Source organism: Erithacus rubecula (genome assembly GCF_903797595.1).
Source record: "Erithacus rubecula genome assembly, chromosome: 21".
Taxonomy (NCBI): Eukaryota; Metazoa; Chordata; class Aves; order Passeriformes; family Muscicapidae; genus Erithacus; species Erithacus rubecula.
In genome coordinates, this window is record NC_136673.1 from 8,872,708 (window position 1) to 8,891,379 (window position 18,672).

The 18,672-nt window shown below is 51.2% G+C and overlaps 2 protein-coding genes across 5 annotated transcripts in view; both read right to left on the minus strand.

The window, feature by feature from the left end:
* EHMT1 (euchromatic histone lysine methyltransferase 1) overlaps positions 1-18,672 on the minus strand; it is a 460,745-nt gene that overhangs the window by 203,163 nt on the left and 238,910 nt on the right. The window lies entirely within an intron of this gene.
* Positions 1-18,672, minus strand: part of CACNA1B (calcium voltage-gated channel subunit alpha1 B) — a 292,116-nt gene that overhangs the window by 174,955 nt on the left and 98,489 nt on the right. For all 4 annotated transcript variants that reach the window (XM_079324218.1, XM_079324217.1, XM_079324216.1 and 1 more), the window contains 3 exons: positions 10,273-10,364; positions 7,056-7,208; positions 2,351-2,538 (listed from right to left, as the gene is read on the minus strand). In XM_079324218.1, the coding sequence (XP_079180344.1) occupies positions 2,351-2,538; positions 7,056-7,208; positions 10,273-10,364 (433 nt within the window). The remainder of the gene's footprint in view (positions 1-2,350; positions 2,539-7,055; positions 7,209-10,272; positions 10,365-18,672) is intronic.

Consider the following 18,672-nt stretch of genomic DNA (forward strand, 5'->3'; position numbering starts at 1 on the left):
TGGATGGATGGATGATGGATGGATGGATGGATGGATGGAGGATGGATGGATGGATGGATGGATGGATGATGGTGGATGGATGGATGGATGGATGGATGGATGGATGGATGGATGGATGGATGGATGGATGGATTCCATCTACAGAGGAGTGGCCAGGATGAGGGAGGTGATTCCCCCACTTGGGGTTCTGTGTCCAGGTCTGAGTCCTCAGCACCAGGAGAACTGAAGCTGGTGGAATAAGTTCAGAGCAAGCCTGGAGCTGCTCCCAGGGCTGGAGCCCCTCTGCTCTGGAGCCAGGCTGGGAGAGCTGGGGGCTCACTTGGAGAGGAGGAGGAAAAGCTCCAGGGAGAGCTCAGAGCCCCTGCCAGAGCCTAAAGGAACTTATGAGAAGGAGGGAGAGGGACTTTTTATACAGGCAGAGTGACAGAACAAGGGGCAATGATATCAAACTGAAAGAGAGCAGGGTTAGATGGGACACTGGGGAGAAATTCTCCCCTGTGAGGGCAGTGGGGCCCTGGCACAGGGTGCCCAGAGCAGCTGTGGCTGGATCCCTGGCAGTGCCCAAGGCCAGGCTGGACATTGGGGGACAATGGAAGGTGTCCCTGCCATGGCAGGAGTTGAAATGGGATTATCCCTTCCAACCCAGACCATTCTATAATTCTATAACTTCACTGCTGGTACCTGTGCACAGCCTGACAGTGTATCCACAAACACCCATGGAGGATTTTCAGTCACTGCTGCAGCATAATCTGGGCTTTTGTCTCCTTTTTCAATTTGATGAACTTGGAGTAGGCACAGAAGATGCCAAACCAAGAAACAAGTGGCCAGAAAACAACACATGACTGAAGCTGTGAAAAGGCTGAGGGCTGCACAGAGTGGATCTTCTCCACCCACAGCTTCTCTCTGTTTCCAACCTGCAAAAGCACAGCCAGGTCCTCAGCAGGCAGAGCAGCACAGGGAGGGGGTGACAGCGCTCAGGGACAAGGGACAGGTGGCAGGGGTGGCTCCTGGCATCTGTCACTTGTGCTGAGTGCCCCATGGCTCAGCACAAACCCCTCAATGAGAACATCCAGAGCCCCTCAGATCTGCCAACATCCAACCCTCAGCTGGACACAGCAAATCCAACTCTGCAGCTGCTCCAGGAGCTGCTCCCAATTAATGGATGTCTGGAATGAAACTACAGCAACCCCCAAAATCAATGCCCCCGTAGTAAGCTCAGGGTTTTGCATGTGGTACAAGAGGCAGGTTGGGAGAAGATGATCTCATACACCACATATTGATTAATCAATTCCAGCCAGGATGCTAATGGGCTTTTCTTACAACACTTGGCACTGGCAGGAAGGAGCAGGAATGCTGAATGAGAAGGGGAGAAGCTGGTGGTGTGGTGAAGCTTGAGGGTGAGGGGAGAAATGCAGCGGGGAAATCTTCTAGAGATGGATTTAAGTGGTCAAAGACTTGGAATAAATGGAGGAACTGAGCAACAGAGGGAGAAGGGAATAAATCAGATTTATTGGCTCCAACACAGCAGAATTGTACCTGGCAATTGACTGTGGCTGAGGATAATCCTTTCCTGGTGCTACAAAAGCACTCCCAGGAAGGACTGAAATGGCCCAGCATGGCTCTGGAGTCTGTGATGAAGAAAACTGAGCACAGCATCATCCCTCCAGCCAGAGAAATGGGCTGAGGGCATCAGTAATGCCTGCCTTAGGGATTTTTCCCCAGAAACTGCACCCTTAAATGGGCATTGCACAGCTGGAAGGCAGCAGAGGCTGGGTCAGATTGTCTTGCTCCTTGTAAAAACTGGGAAGAGCCAATCTGGCCAGCCAGGAGGTTGTGCCAGTCATGGTCCTGCTTTGTAGGAGGAAGGAAATTCAGCCTGGTACCTCCTCTCTGCAGCCCCCAGGGTCATGCCAGGGGTGATTTGTAAAACTGTAAATCCAAAACCAGTACTGGAGCTCAGTGTTACCAGTTTGATCAAGGACCACACCCAGTCAGGAGGGGAAACCTCCAGGTACAAAATATTAAGGAGTTGCTGCTTTTGCCACCCAGTTTTGTACAATTTGGATTTTCTGTGGGACATTGTAAGAAGCTGCTCCTCCTCACCCAGCAGAACACAGGAGCACTTTGGGGTGACACCAACTCCTGCACTGCCACCACCCCACTGCCCACCCGTCCCATTGCAGCTGAGCAACTCTGCAGCCTCAAAGCAGCACAGATTCAACAGAACCAGACCCTGGGGAGAACAGGAACAATCCTCCTGAAAAGCAGGGCTCAGGAGGTGAAAACCACAACAACAAAACTGCTTTTTTCTCCCAGAAGCACCTTTTCCCAGCCCCAGCAGAGCACTCACGTTGTAGAGGATGTCAGTCCAGCCCTCCATGGTGATGCACTGGAACACGGTGAGCACGGCGAACAGGATGTTGTCAAAGTTGGTGATGCCATAGTTGGGGCCCTGCCAGTACTCCCTGCACGTGGTCCCACTCTCACACTGCCTGGCAGGAGGCTCCTCTCCACAGGGAAAATCCCCCACCTCCTCACCTGCAGAGAGGGAAGAGCAGTTACTGCTTGGAACCATTCTGGAAAGTTCCTGCGTGTTGGAACCATCCTGGAAAGTTTCTGATTGGAACCATCCTGAGAAATTTCTGACTGAAACCATCCTGAAAAGTTGGAGCAATCCTGAACAGTTCCTACTTGTTAGAACCATCCTGAAAAGTTCCTGACTGGAACCATTCTGGAAAGTTACTGACTGAAATCATCCTGAAAAGTTCCTGCTTGTTAGAACCATCCTGAGAAATTCCTGACTGAAACCATCCTGAAAAGTTCCTGATTGGAAATATCCTAAAAGCTCCTGATTGGAACCATCCTGAGAAGTTCCTGTCTGGTGCTGCTGCACCTCCTGGCACCACAGCAAGGATTAAATTCACATTTCAGGTTTCTTTGTGCTGCTATGGACATGGAAAAGTGGCTGTGTCCCTGTAATCATTTCCACATTGCTGGGCTGTGAGAGATGTGTCAGTGGAAGATGGAGCAGAACCATCCCTGAAGTGCCCAAAATTCAGAGTTTGCCATCTCACATTGTGGAATTGTTTAGGTTGGAAAAGATCTCTAAGATCATCAAGTGCAACCACAACCCAGCAGCACTAACCCATGTCCCCAAGTGCCACATGCACATGTTCTTGGGCACTTCAGGGATGAGGACTCCAGCCTGGGCAGCCCCTTCCAATGTCTGACCATCCCTTCAGTGAGATTTCCAGTCTGAGCCTCCCCTAGTGTAACTTGAGGCCATTTCCTTTTGTCCTGCCACTTGCTACCTGGGAGAAGGGGCTTCCAAACTGCAAATAATTTGTGGCTCATGACAGCCCAGCACATCTGAGAGGCCTGGGAACATGAAAAAAATCTACATACAAAAAAAAAACCCAAAACCCAAAATAAAGCAACACCACAAAAATAAAACTGACAGTGTGGTAAAAGCAGGGCTTTGGGAATGGCACACACTTCAAACAGCCTCAAAGTGCCAAATATTTGCTCTAGAACATTAAAGCAAAAGGGCATCTCCTGCATTAGTGCTGATTTTGGGGTGTGGACTGTCCCAAAATTGCCCAGGCACAGATGTTTGAGCACAGCTGCATGAGGAGCCCCTGCTGTCACACCAAGGACTCCAGCTCCTCCCTAAAGTGCTCATTTTTGCTCCAAAAGGAGGGGGAAGGATCCATGTGGGATGGTGCTTCTCTGCTGAGTTTCATTGCAGACCCAGAGAGGGCCAAGGGGGAGAAATTCCTGGTGGAAGAACCACCAGGAATGGCCAGGAGGGTGCCCAGCAACTTCCAGGCTCAGCTGGGAAGAGTTGCAGGTTGGAAAACTGCAGTGCTGGCTTTTCAGAGTGAGCAAACATCCCAAGCAATATCCCTGTTTGGAGACTGGGATTGGGGAAGCATTGAAGGGTTTCTAAAGGGACACATTATGGAAATGGAGCAGCAAACAGCACAAAACCCAACTCAGCAGGGGGAAAGCAGGAGCAGCATTAACAAGAATTTGGAATAATCATTCCATGGAGCAAAGCCTGCAGGAGGAAAGCAAAATTGTCACTGTGGAGCAGGATATAAGTGTGTGTAGATAAATATATAAATATATATGATATATATAAATGTATGTGTGATGCTTCCCTGTTGACTCAACACCTCAGTGCAGGGCAAAGCTCCAGATCCCAGATGGGTCACCACAGGCTGGCACAAGGGCTTGGGGAGAGCAGAAAATGCCAAAGCTGGCTCCTGCTGACCGTTTGTGAGTGTGCATTAAAAGAGGATCCAGTCTCATCGTTGCTGCCAGGGAATTCTCTGAAAATGCAGTGCACATCTACCACAAAGGGGTGGGAGGGGAATTTTTTCCTTTTTAAAGCAGTGACCAGAACTGGCCCTTACTCCCCATGGCTGGAGAAGACAGAGAAAGGGGGAATCTCAAGGAAAAATGGGAAATAAATGTGGTGCCCTTCTCTCCTTTGGGGCAGCTGTGGGGCATTTGGGATGTGTCAGGTGCTTAAAAATTATCCTGTGTCAGCAGAATGGGACAGCAAAGAGAGTGCAGGGAGAGGGAAACAAGATTGGTGCATGCACTGCCATTAAGTTTTACCCATTTTTCATTGAAATGATGACATGATCTCAGAGGAAAGGCCCTGAATGACCCTTTGGCCACATTTTGGTGCCCTGCAGCCCTTTGTGCAGCAGCTCATCACTGACCCACCCAGGCTATTGGCTCAGCAGAGCCACACTCAGTGCTGACACCTCTGCTTGGTCCCCTCATGATGCACAGTTGGTACCTGTGGTTCCTCATTCCAGGAAAAATCCCAGGGGTTTGCTCATTTAGGGAGTTTGGAACAGAAAGAAGCAGGATCAGCTTTTCCTCCTCCCATTTCCCACCTCCTAGCAGAGGCATCTCTTTAATGAGTTCACATTTCCACCCTCTGGCCAGTTTGGAGCCCGTGGTCTCTGCCCCAGCTCCTTAATGCACCTCTGTGGAGAGGAGCAGCACTTAGGTTTTAAAAAGCTTTGTGGGTTGCTGTGCTGCTCTGCTCCCAGGGGATGCAGTGCTGGGAAACCTCAGCCCAGCTCCTTTCCAGAAACAGCATTTCCCAGCTGGAAAGGATGCTCAGAAGTCAGCCCAAGGCAGCTCTGCAGCCAGAGCACAGTGGCAGGCACAGCACCTTGTCCTGCCTGCTCAGGGCTGTGGGAGCTCAGCCACAGATCCCACCCAGCTGCCAGTGATGCTTTCAGTTGAGTTTTCATATTCTCAGACTCTGCTCTGCCTTGGTGTGTGACTCTGAACTGCATATCAAGTGTTATCACAGCTCTGAAACAATCCTTGTTCAGCCCCAGAACCAAGGATATTGCTGCAGCTTCAGGCCCAAAAAGTGCAAACAGCAGTGAATTGAGGAGAGAATCTGGGAGGATGGGACTGCAGAACCTGGAGCTGGAATTGGACAATGAGCCCCAACAAGGAATTGTGAAAACTTGTAACTCAGAGTCCATCTTGGGTGTAACCTCAGCCAGGCTCTTGTACTGCCCAAGGTGAATCCTTTAAAGGCCTTTTAATAAATCCCTGCTTTGTTCCTTTAACTCTGTCCAGCCTCTGTTCCAGGTCAGCCTCTTTGGGCATCAGCAGCTGCTGAAGTGCAGCACAGGCAGCAGAGCTCCAGCTGGACTCCCCATTCTGGAATGCACCCAGCCAGCCAGAGGTGACATTAACCATGACAAGAACCTGCCCTGGGTCCCCAAAGCTGGCACAGAACCCCTTGGTCACCACTGGTGGCACAGATGAGGCTGCAGGGAGCACACAGGGCTTTGGGGGTGAAGAAAATCCTCGGGCTCTGCCTGCAGCTGCCTCCTGCACACAACAATGCACAAACACCCCCCTCTTTGCAGTCTAACAGAGCTGAAAATGCTCCTGGAAAACCCCAACCTGCTCCTGCTCCTCCTCCCCACCTCCCCAGCAGGAACCCTCTGCTCCCTCCACACCCATCCTGTCCCTGCTGTCCCTGTCCCCCTGCCATCAATGCCACACCACCCACAAAGAGACTTTTCCCTCCTACAAATCCAGTCCAAAAACTCATTTTCTTCAGGATTTGCCAGGATTTGCTCACAAGTCACAGCTCCCAACTCTCCTTCCCAACCTGTGTTATGTTTTTCCAGCAATCCACAGGAACCTGAGCAAGAATTCCCTTTGCAAATCCCTGTGCACGCTGAGTGTATTAAACTGCTCCCATCAGAAAGCACTGTGAAGGATGCCCAGAGATTTGGCAGGAATGTTTTATTTCCATTGGATTGCATGGAAATAAATCAATATTAAGACCTATTAGTGATAATGACTGAAAATACAAGGCTGTGTTTTAGAGAAAGTCAATTGCACCTTAAAATGCAATAATTTGGAGACAAGAACCACATTTTAATGTGTGCTATCAGATAACAGACATACATTAACACCACTATAAAGGAATGAGGTGGAAAGAGTTTAAGGTCCCTCCCAGCCCAAACCATTCCATGATTTGACACAGCCAAGAATTTCTGGGATCATCCTTCACCACCTGCATCCTCTGGGATTTATCACTCAGACACAGATTTACTCTTCAGTGCCCAACTCCCCTTCTCTGAGGGTCATTTTTATCCTTTCTCCATCAAAGAACTCCTTACCTTCCATCTATTATGCTTTTATTTTCTGGTTGTTCCCAGACTTTTCAGTGTTTGATTATTCCACACCAAAGTTTCCCCAGGAAACTCAGCCATTATTAATATGAAATAACAGGAATTTCATTCTGTGCTTCTGCTATGCAAAAAATTCTTTTGGGATAGGAGGTCCTAAGAGCTTTCGTCTCACTTTTGAGCAGACTGGGAGCAGCCCAGTGGAATCAGAGAGAGGAGAATCTGTCCCAGTCCATGCCAGGGTGGGCACAAAATTCTGTTAACAGAATATGTGGGTAAAGAGGGAGAGAATGCAGGGAATGTGGAAGAGACAAAAGGAAAAGCAGCACAGAAGCAGGAGAGAAAGGTCCAAAGGGCAGGGCTCACCTGTCTCGTTGGAAAAGCAGGTTTTGTGGAATTTGCCCATGTAAAACTCCAGCCCAATGATGGCAAACATCACGATGGCAAAGAAGAGGAGCAGCCCAATCTGCAGCAAGGGCACCATGGCCTTCATGATGGACTTGAGGACAACCTGCAAGCCTGTGGGGACACAAAAACACCTCAGGGAGGGAAGGAAAACGGGGCCTTGGGGGTGGAGAGAGGCTGGGAGAGAGGGGCTGTCCAAGGGACAATTCAGGATTGGCAATACCAAGCAATGCTGCTTTTCCCAGGGCTGCAAAACTATTTCTTGCCATGAGAGCAGGACAGGCAGTTGGGGTCATCCTTTTCTGATGTCTTTTCTTCAGGTGACAGATCCAGTGGTTTGATAAACTTCAGAGGCACTCAAAGGATTTTTTCTGAAGCTGCTGGAGTCCCAGGACTCAGCCTGGAGCTGGACCAGGTCCTTGGGGCAATTATGGTGCAGCTTTGAACTCTGCCTAGGACACCTTAGGGCCAAGCAAGCCAGTCTGGTGCAGAGCAGGTGGAAGAAAAATTTGTTCCCTCTTCTCCACAGATATGCTGGAAGTGTCAGCTCTATCCCACCAAATTCACACAGTGGCAGGGCTCAATAATTTAAAAAATGGTGCTAAATTGTTATTGCTGTTATTATCTGCCTGTACTGAAATGGAAGTCAGACCATAGCAGGAGATTAAACCTCAGCTAATACAATTATTTAGCTGCACCAGGGTATCTTACAGACATTTGCCAAAATAAATTCCAATTTGTGTCTGTACACACGAGGCTGAAGCATTTCTTTGGGAGGAAGATTATGGTGGGACTTGGAGAGATCAGTCAGGATCTGGACTGCAAAGGAAACCTGTCCTGAGGAACTCTGAGTGAGGGCAAAGAGAGAATTTCCCAGCATCTGATATTGTCCACTGAGAGTGGAGGAGGGAAGCAGAACCCCATGGATGGATCCCCTGTCCCAGGGATGTGATCCTGTGTCCCAGGGATGTGATCCCTGTCCCAGGGATGTGATCCTGTGTCCCAGGGGTGTGATCCCTGTCCCAGAGATGTGATCCCTGTCCCAGGGATGTGACCCCCAGTCCCAGAGATGTGATCCCCTGTCCCAGAGGTATGATCCCCTTAGGGGTGTGATCCTGTGTCCCAGAGATGTGATCCTGTGTCCCAGGGATGTGATCCTGTGTCCCAGGGATGTGACCCTGTCCCAGAGATGTGATCCCCTTAGGGATGTGATCCTGTGTCCCAGGGATGTGATCCCCATGTCCCAGGGATGTGATCCCCTGTCCCAGGGATGTGATCCTGTGTCCCAGGGATGTGATCCTGTGTCCCAGGGGTGTGATCCCTGTCCCAGGGATGTGATCCCTGTCCCAGAGATGTGATCCTGTGTCCCAGGGATGTGATCCCTGTCCCAGGGATGTGATCCCTGTCCCAGAGGTGTGATCCCCTTAGGGGTGTGATCCTGTGTCCCAGGGATGTGATTCCTGTCCCAGGGATGTGACCCCCAGTCCCAGAGATGTGATCCTGTGTCCCAGGGATGTGATCCCTGTCCCAGAGGTGTGATCCCCTTAGGGGTGTGATCCTGTGTCCCAGGGATGTGATCCCTGTCCCAGGGATGTGATCCCTGTCCCAGAGATGTGATCCCCTGTCCCAGGGATGTGACCCCCTGTCCCAAAGATGTGATCCTGTGTCCCAGAGATGTGATTCCTGTCCCAGGGATGTGATCCCCTGTCCCAGAGATGAGATCCCCTGAGGGATGTAATCCCCCTGTCCCAGGGAGTGCTCAGGACCTGCCTCTCCCTCCACAACACCCAGAGCAGCCTCATTGCTGTCCCTGTCCCTGTCCCTGTCCCAGGCTCTGCAGAAACAAACCCTGCCCCCAGAGCTGCCCATCCATCCCCAGCTCTTTCAGCAGCCCTGGAAGTCATTTTCAATTAAAGCCAGGGGAGATGAGGGAGAGAGGCTGGAGATGGAGTTGGCTGATAACATCCTGCAGATGCACACAACAAACCCTGCAGTGATGGGCAGCAGCTGCCTTGGTGGCCTGTCCTGAGGGCTGGGGGATGAAGGATCATCCTTTTCTTGACCAGTGAGATTGAGATGGGCACAGACATTTAAAAAGCATCAAGGTCTCTTTGACAGGAAAAATAGTGAGGGTAAAAAAAGGAAGAATATTCCATGTTTGTGGGCAGTTGCACCTCAAGGTTATGCATTTGCCATAAGGAAAAAAAAACCTATAAAATATTCTGCTTTCACCACATCACCAAAAACCTGAGAGTAATTAGTGTGGGGAAATGTTGTGCTGGTCCAGAACACATCCCCAGGTGGGAACATGTCCCACAGCAGGACAGGGACAGCTCTGAGGGGCCACCTGCCTTTTGTGACACCCTCAGACTGCCATTGCCACACCTTGCACAGGCAAAAGGCCCAGGAAATAACAGGCAGCAGCATCTCCTGCTAACAAATGTCACCTTTCCAATGTCCTGGGTGGGCATTCAGATTGAACCCCTGCCCATGAATGGATCCCAATTTCAGGAATTGTTGGTGCTGTCTTTGCCCCCAGGTGAATTGAGAGCATCCCACAGTGCTGCAGCTCCTTCCAGCAGCTCTTGCTGGAGGGTACAAACCTCTCAATTCCACATCCAGGAATGGAAGAGCTCCTGGAAGTGATCCCTGCTGGGGGCATAGCAGCTGTGACTGTGACAAATGAAAAGGCAGAAAGCCACAGTGTGGGAACTGGGATGGTTTCAGGGCATGATGCAGCTCCTTACTGTAGCATTCAGACCCTTCAGGTTCACACATTAAAAATATAAATTCAGTAGGCAAGGCCAGATCCCACCTGCTCCTTCCCTTTATTTTCTCCCCCTTATTAAAAGGGGAAAAATCCTCAGCACAGGATGCTCAGCTGATCAAAACCACCAGAAGATCCAAGCTGAAAAGCCTGAAAACTGCAAAATTCAGCTCTCAGGTCTTCACAGCCCAGAGAATTCGCTCACCCCCAAAGGCAAAAGGGTCCCTGGACAAACCACCTGCAGCTTTGGGAGCACAGCGCTGAAATCAGCACAAAACGGGAAAAATGAGAGACAGCCAGACCCTGCTATGGGCAGAAACCACCCCAGAGAGGCAGGGGGGGGAAATATTGCTGAGAAAAGCAGTGAAATTCAAATGCACAGGGTGTGGCACAGCTTTGTCACACACTCACTTGGGATTCCCGACACGAGTTTCAGCGGCCGCAGCACCCGCACCGCCCGCAGCGTCCGCAGGTCAAAATCTGTGCCAGCAGTCGCCAGAATCCTGAGGGGAAACAGGGAAAAACAGCCAGATTAAATGCAAATTCATCCTTTTGAAGGGTGGTGTAAAACCAGCAAATATTGGAGCTGCTGTAAAGTCTGCACCTTGGGGATTGTGTTCACTGAAAAGAATGAATTCCCATAAACTCCAGGGAAAATCCTGCTGGAGGAAAATCCCCCAATTTCTGCCTCGTCATGAGGACACTGGACATCATCAGGCTGCACCCCAGGAAATCACAACTCAAAGGGAGACAGAAGAGAGAGAACTGAATCTCTCAGTTATGCTGGAAATTACCTGCCAGAATTCCCTCTAATAAATCCACAAATCCTTCCATTTGATGTCTGGTGTTTCCCAACACCTGAAGCAGTTTTTTCTCATAGATTCCTCTCTGTGTGCAAAATTAGTTTTTGTTCAGAGCATTCTCTTGGAGAACAGGCAGAGAGCAGGGTGTGAGTGTGACACACTGTGAAATTCAGCCCCCAGAGCAGGAGTCTTAAAAATGTGATGTGAAAATGAAATGGATTCCCTGGGTTAGGGCACAGGAAAAGGGAAGAAATGTTGTCCCAGTGTCCACATCCACAATGATGAGAGCTCACAAAGCCAGCAGAGCCACCTCCACCAATTCCTGCAGCCCTTCCTTCAGCAAAAACCTCCTTTCTTTGGGCCTGTGCTCATCTAAAGATGGGATTTAATGATCCTGGAGGGCTTTTCCAACCTGAACAACTCTGATTCTAACACATGCCAACCCAAACCCCCAACCAGCCCTCCACGCACTGCACCACTCCCAGTGACCAGGAGAATTTGGCCCTTTTTCCTGTTTCCTGAGAACAGGAGCCACTTTTTCCCATTTTCTTGACAAAATGAGCTCTTTTTTCCCCCTATTTTCTTGCTAGCAAAAGCCCTTTTTCCTCATTTCTTGACACCAGGAGCCCTTTCTGCTTAGTTTCTCACTCAGAGCCCTTTTTGCTCAGATAACACCAGTCCTTTTCCTTCCATTTCCTAATAGCAGGAACCCTTTTCCCTCAGTTTCATGACACCAGGAGCCCTTTTTGCTCTGTGTTTTTATAACAAGAGCCATATTCTCACTTTCCCAGTACCAGGAGCCCTTTTCCTCAGTTTCTTGACACCAGGAGCCCTTTTTCCTGATTTTTTTTATGAGAGGAGCCCTTTTTCCTTCAGTTTCTTCTAACAGGACCCCTTTTTCCTCAGTTTCTTGACACCAGGAGCCCTTTTTCTGCAATTTTTTGATGACAGGAGCCCTTTCCCCTCAGTTTCCTGATAACAGGAGCCCCTTTTCCTCAGTTTCTTGCTAACCAGGACCCCTTTTTCTGCAGTTTCTTGGCACCAGGCTGCTGAGCATTCAGCAGTGATCAGCCACCATGAACACCAATCCAAGAGAAAAGCAGAGTTTTCCAACAGCAGCTGTACAATTACACTCTGAGCTGTGCAGGACATGGCTGAGGCAGTGCAGGGAGAATAAATCCAGAATAAATCCCTGTCCTTAAGTCCCTGACTGGCTGAGCCTGGCCCAGGGAAGAGCAGGCTCAGCACTGCTGGGCGGAAAGGGCCAGACTCCATCAGCAGGAGGTGCTGGAGATCAGGAAAAAAACCTGCTGGGATCTTGGATGGCAGGAGGCAAAAGCCAGCCAGGACCTGAGGAGCTGAGTATTTATTCTATAGGACACCTGTCCCCACATTTTCACGACCTTAAAATTCCCATGACATCAGCTCCATGCGTGCAGTTGGAGCACGAGCAACAGGAGAAAATTTAAACCAAGAACCAGCACATGCAGAGCCTTCTAATTTAATCTTCTGCAGCCAGGCCAATGATTTCATCCTCTGCTCCCTTCCTCCCATCCTCACAGCTTAATTGCTCACTTATGGACCTGTGCAGTGTGGGAATGACACAGGGAGGAGATAATCCTGAACCTCCACCTTGGGTGATGCTCCCAGCAGCTCATCAGCCTGCACTGAGCCAGGCTGGGTTTGTGCTGTCACCAGGCAGAGCCCTTCTTGTTCTGGTTTTAAATTCAAAGAGAAAATGGGAGGGAATGGGTGCCAGTGAATGTTCCAATAGGTTGAAGTCTTCATTCCAGAATTTTCTCCTTAACAGGCTTGTTGTTAAAATCAGCCTGTTCCAACTCTGGCAACACACACAAAGCCCCTTTTCCAGGAAAACTCCTGGGTTTGACCATTTAAGTCATGAATTCTGACATAATTTTCACTGACATCCTAGAGCCACCATCTCCCTTGGCTGCAGAGCTACTCCAAGGATCCCATCACATCCCACCCAAATCCCACAGACCACCCAGCAGGGCTGAGCTGTCCCTGCTCCTTCTGCACATGAATCGACCACTCTTGGAAAACAAAACAGCCCAGGTGTTGTCTAGAGAGGTGAAAAACCAGCTGTAGGTGAAACAAAGCTGGGAAAAAGTAATGGAATGGTTTGGGTTTCTCTGGGCACCCTGTGCCAGCCCTGCCCACCCTGCCAGGGAACAATTCCTGCCCAATATCCCATCTAATCCTGGAAAAGCCATTCCCTGTGTCCTGTCCCTCCATCCCTTGTCCCCAGTCCCTCTCCATCTCTCCTGGAGCCCCTTTAGGCCCTGGCAGGGGCTCTGAGCTCTCCCTGGATCATTCTCCTCTCCAGGTGAGCACCCCCAGCTCTCCCAGCCTGGCTCCAGCCCTGGAGCAGCTCTGGGGCTCCTCTGGGCTCCCCAGCAGCCACTGAGGGGCTCAGGGGGCAGCTCTGGGGCTGAACCCCCTGGAACCTTGCAGGTCACTGAGGCAGTGGCTGAGAAAGCCCAGCTGGGCATCCAGCACCTTCCCTGCCCCAGCCAGAGCTGGATCCTGCAGCCTCCTGGCATTCCATGCCCACCCCCAGGGCTCTGCAGGCTGTGCCAGCACTGCAGCCAGGGCACAGGGGGCCCTGAGGCTTTTTGGAAGTGTTGTGGTGTCAGCATCCATGCCAGGAACCCTCAGGGCCTGAGGAAGGACCACAAAGCAGCTCAGGAGGGGAAATTGTGCCAGGGTGGGGATGGTGCCTTTTCCCCCTAAAAAACCAAAGCTCATTTGCAGGATTCCAGTGCTCTAAAGTGCCTGGGAAAACATCTTAGTGAGAGGGAGACACTAATTATCATCTGAGACCCTACTTATCATCTGGGGCATTTGCCAAAGTGCCACCTTTGTTTTATTTTTTCCCTCTGAAAGCTCATAAAAGCCACTGTGAGTTAGGTCAGGATGAGTGGGAAATTATCCTTAAAAGTAAGAGAAATGGAGAGATCAAAGGAGCCAGCTGACAGGCACATCCCAAAATCCTGTTGGAGCATCCCTGGCTGCACAGCCAACAGCTGAGAACAAAGCAGAGGTGATGGGGGACCCAGTGCCAGAAGAGAAAATTGGTTGAGAAAAGAAAAACAAAAAGAAAAAAATCAGATTTTAGGTGATAAGTGGCTGGATCTGCAGCCATTGCTGTGGCTCAGTGGGGTGTACAGAACACAGACATTGGATATGTTTGGGATGTTGCCTTGGATTGCACTTCCAGGGGTTCAAGTGCAGCAAAATCCATTCCTCTGTGCAAGTGTCTTTTTTGAGATGGTCAAACATCAAGCCTTTCTTGTTCTCCTGCTGCTGAGGAGATCCTGGGCACCCACCTGCCATCCCTGGGGCTCAGACTGTGGCACTCATCCCCCAATTTCCCAACACTTGGTTAAATGCTGCTTTTTCTGTCTCTCTCCTCCACTAACGAGCCCTGAGTGACAGCTCTTCCCAGAGACAGCCCAGCTGTGGGATAAATGCTTGATAACTTTGATTCCAGCAACGCCTGGAATAAATTATGGAAGCAGCTTGTTCCTCTGGGTATAAAAGAAAGCAAAGAATGAAGGGAAAGTTCCTTTCCTGAACGTTCTGATAACATAAATAATTAGCAATCCCTTCCTGTAAGGGGCTGGAGCTCAGGATTGATTTGTTCTGGTTCAGCAAGAGCATCCTTAGTGAAGCCCTGAGCAAAGAAAATGCCTTGGAATTCCTTCAGGTTTAGCCCCAGCTCTCCAAATCCTGAGGATTGGAGTGGGGAAAAGCAAATCCTGTTCCTCAGGATCATCCCCACCTTGTCTGAGAGCCCCTAATGCCTCCCATGGGGTTTCACCACTGGTGCCACTGGTGAGGAAGAATCACTGGAATAACTTGTGGGTATTTTAATGTAACCTTGGTAGTTTTTATAAATTCTAGTCCTAGAAATAACCCCAAAACCTCTGAGAGAGAAAAAACTCCATTCCCAAAACCTGAGCAGTTAACAAGCCTCGGTGACCTCTGGGAATGGAATCCAGTGGGAAAAACAAAATAAAGAACTTCATGAAGATTGGCTGAGGAGTTTAAGATGTTTCCCCTGTGGTCACCTGCAGGCTGTCACCTCTGTCCTTCCCAATGTCACTTCTGCTACCCACAGGCTGGAGAAGGAAATGGGAAAAGAAAATTTGATTATTCTGGCCCTGAGCTCCAGCAAACAGGCAGCAGCTGGAGGTGCCACCATCCCTGGCACTTTGTGCCACCAGGGCACCCCCAGCCCCGATTCCCTGAAGGTTCTGGGTGGGTCAGGAGGGTCTGGAGAGGATGAAACCATCCAGCTGAACCCACTGAGCTGCAGGAGTGTCCCAGGCCTGGCTGCTCTGAGCCCTCAGCTGCAGGGCACAGCTGCTGTCACCTTACTGCCACTGTCACCTCCCTGCCATTGTCACCTTCCTACCATTGTCACCTTCCTGCCACTGTCACCTTTCTGCTATTGTCACCTTCCTGCCACTGTCACCTTTCTGCCACTGTCACCCCCCGGTCACTGTCACCCCCCGGTCACTGTCACCTCCCTGCACCCGCCCGAGCCGGGTCGCTGCTCGCTGTCACTGCGGATGTCCCTGGCAGGTTGCCCCAGGCAGGAGCGGAGGGCAGCAGGCAGCCGGCCGAGGGCTGCCGGTGGCCATGGCCGGGCTGTGGCTGTCACCGTGCCCAGCTGGCTGTCACACTGCGCTGGCAGTGCCACAGCCCCCGCGGGGACCGGGGCGCATGGAAAGGTGCCTCCTCCCACTAAGTTTGGTTTCATGGGGTGTTAGCTTTGCCTTGAGTACCCAAGGCTGGGCTGATAATCGATGTGAGGTGCTAACTGCTCAGTTTAATTGGTGGCAGTGCCAGGTTCAGCTGGTGGCTCTGTCACTCTGTGCTGTGCTGTCCCTGTCACACAAAGGGCCCGGCTTGGCAGGTCTGTGCCTCTCCTTTGGATACCTGAGCGTCCCAGCAGACCTGCATGTTCATCTGATCCTGTGCTCACTGCCACATCCACAGCACAAGGGACAGATCCCATCCATTCCTTCCAACAGAGCACCTCGGGCTGGTCCCCGAGCTCAGATAAACGTGTCTGTTCCCAAATGGATTGTATCCATCAAAAGAGTGAGGGGTAAACCTCTCTCTAGCTCTAACACAAAAGGAACAGAGGGCAAAGTTAAATACACCCAGGAAATAATAATATTTGGCAGTAAAGGGCTTCAGAGGCACAAACAGCCCATCCAGAAGAGGAGATTCAGAGGGGATCCCATCAATCCATAAAATATCTCCAAGGGGTGTCAGAGGATGATGCCAGTCTCTGTTCAGGGACAGGATGAGGAGCAATGCTCATAAACTAAAACACAAGAAGTTCCACTTGAACATGAGGAAGAAACTCTTTCCCTGAGGGTGGCAGAGCTCTGAACAGCTGCCCAGGGATGGTGTGGAGCGTCCCCCTCTGGAGAACATCCCAAACCCACCTGGGCACATTCCTGTGTCACCTGTTCCAGGTGATCCTGCCTTGGCAGGGGGCTGGCCTGGATGATCTCCAGAGGTCCCTTCCAACCCCAGCTGTTCTGGGATTGCCTGGTCTCACCCAAACAGGTGCATTTCTGAGTCTTTTGTAGCCAGCACTAAATTCACCACAAGCCTCCAGCAGTGCCCAGATGTGAACACAAACTCCCTTCTCCTCCTCCTCTGCATGGCAGAAACACTCCCAAGTCTTGATGGGAGAAGACAGAGCAAAACAGGAGCAGAATTCCCTCCACAAAGCACCTGAAAGCCCCTTTTGTGAGTGTAATTCCTGAGCCAGGCTTCAGGGAGAAGAAGGGGAGGGAGAGTGTCTGGAGCCAGACCCTCCTGTGCTGCAGCCACCTCAGCAGCCAGGCAGGGAGAGCCACTCAAATGCACCACAGGAGGATTTGCAGAGCTTGGATCGTGCCCAGGATGAAGGAAGATGTTCTGATTATGAGGCAGCTGCTCCAAGAAGTCCTTGTTGCTGCTAAGCAGGAGAGACAGGGACATGCCCCACTGCAGAGAGGCAAAGGAGGCTCGTTTGCAATCAGCACTGACAGCTGGCAGGAAGATGCACACGGCCAAAACCATCGCAGGGAGCTCACGCTGGGCAAAGGGAGAGCAGAGGAGTTAAAACCACCCTGCACTTCACTGGGGCGGGGAAAGTAGGTCACACCTCGAGCCTCAGCCATGAACAGCACAAAGGAGAGATGCTGCTGCCTGTCCTTGGGAATGGGCATCCCAGAATGTCACTCCGGAGGTTCCCAGGAGCTGGGGGCTCAAAGCATTTCCTGGGCACTTCTGGTGTCACCCACCCCACGGTCAAGATAGGAAGGGTTTTGTCTGGGTAGCAGACAAAAGGGGAATCTTCAAGGGGAATTTCAGGATCAGCAAAACGTTTCAAGTATTTTTACTTTAGGGGATGTAAATGAGAGAGCAACAGAACAACATTTGGGGATTGTTTCATTTGTCAAGTTCTAAAAGGAAACATTCCCGGCTTTAAACACGTTTTCCTTTTTAGTGGAAGCAATTCTTGTCAAGCCTGCAAATAGTTTTGCCTTGATTTAACGCTGCCATTTACCAAAAAATACCAACTCCCGAGCCCTGTGTGAGTGAAAAACGTCACCCACACCAAACCCTGCCCTTCAGAGCTGTGCCAGGAGTGCTGGAGGAGCAGGGCTGTGCTGTCCACACAAAGCAAAGGGCACAGGCCAGCTGGTGGGTGGATGGGGGATGGATTTTCCTGCCAGGTGGGCTAGCAGGGCAGCACAGACTGCAGCAGGAGAGAGCTCTGAGTCACCAAAACACATCCCAAGCCTCCTTCCCTCCAGGAGCCACGGAGCAGGAGCTCCTTGCCAGGCTGCCCTGGGAGCTGTGCTGAAGGCTGTGGTATTTGGAGGCACAGCCACCTCACCCTCTGCACTTGGCCAGCCCCCAGGAGGAGCTGGGCAGAAAATGTCACTGCTATCAAATCTCATCAGCGTTTAGAAAGAAAAAAAAAAAAAAAAACCGGGTGGGAAGAGCTCAGCCTTCCCCAGTGGTGCTGCTGGAGCTGCTGGGAGAGAGGTGGGAGCAGCAGCCACAGAGGGGAAGGAAAACCAAACACCTGCCAGGGATGGACACATGTGCCAGGAGGGAAAGGAGAGCTCATGGCTGTCACTCTTTCCTGGGCCCCTGCCCTGTGGGGTTTTCCCCACCCAGGCACAGCTGGAGTAAGCACTGGACTCTGGAGGGCTGGGGGATGTCCCAGTGTCCCCAAATCACTGCTGGGGTGGGCAGATAGTGACCCTCATGCAGAGTGAGAGCCAAAAACATCCAGCAGATAAAGGGGAAGGCAGAGAGGACAGGGAGGTGGCTCCTGCTGCCACATTTGCACAGTTTTGTGCTCCCTCCCCAGCCTCAGGGCACAGCCAGAGGGGCAGAAGTGGCAAAAGGGATCGTCAGGGATTGTGCACTTCACCAGAGAGAGCCCCAAACCCACCAGGGACTCCACCAAGGTGGAGAACTTCACCAGGATGTCAAACATTCCTGGGCTTGCTTTCCTACAATAGCACAAAATATCGACAGATCAGGGATCCCTGCTGCCATCAGCACCCCCAGCACCTCTGCTCCTGCCTGCACTGGTGTGCTCACCCCAGCAGGGGCTGTGGGGACACGTGGGACACACAGGGAGGGACAAGGGACACCCAGGGAGAGACATGGGGCATCCAAGGAGTGATGCAGACACTCAAGGAACGATGTAGGACACATAAAGAGGGATGTGGGACACCCAAGGAGGGATGTGTGACATCCAAGGAGTGATGTGGAACACCCAAAGAGGGATGTGGGACAGCCAAGGAGGGACAAGGGACACCCAGGAGATGTGGGACACCCAAAGAGGGATGTGGGACATCCAAGGAGTGATGAGGAACACCCAAGGAACAACATGGGACACACAAGGAGGGATGTAGGAACACCCAAGGAGGGATGTGGGGTGACATGGGACATC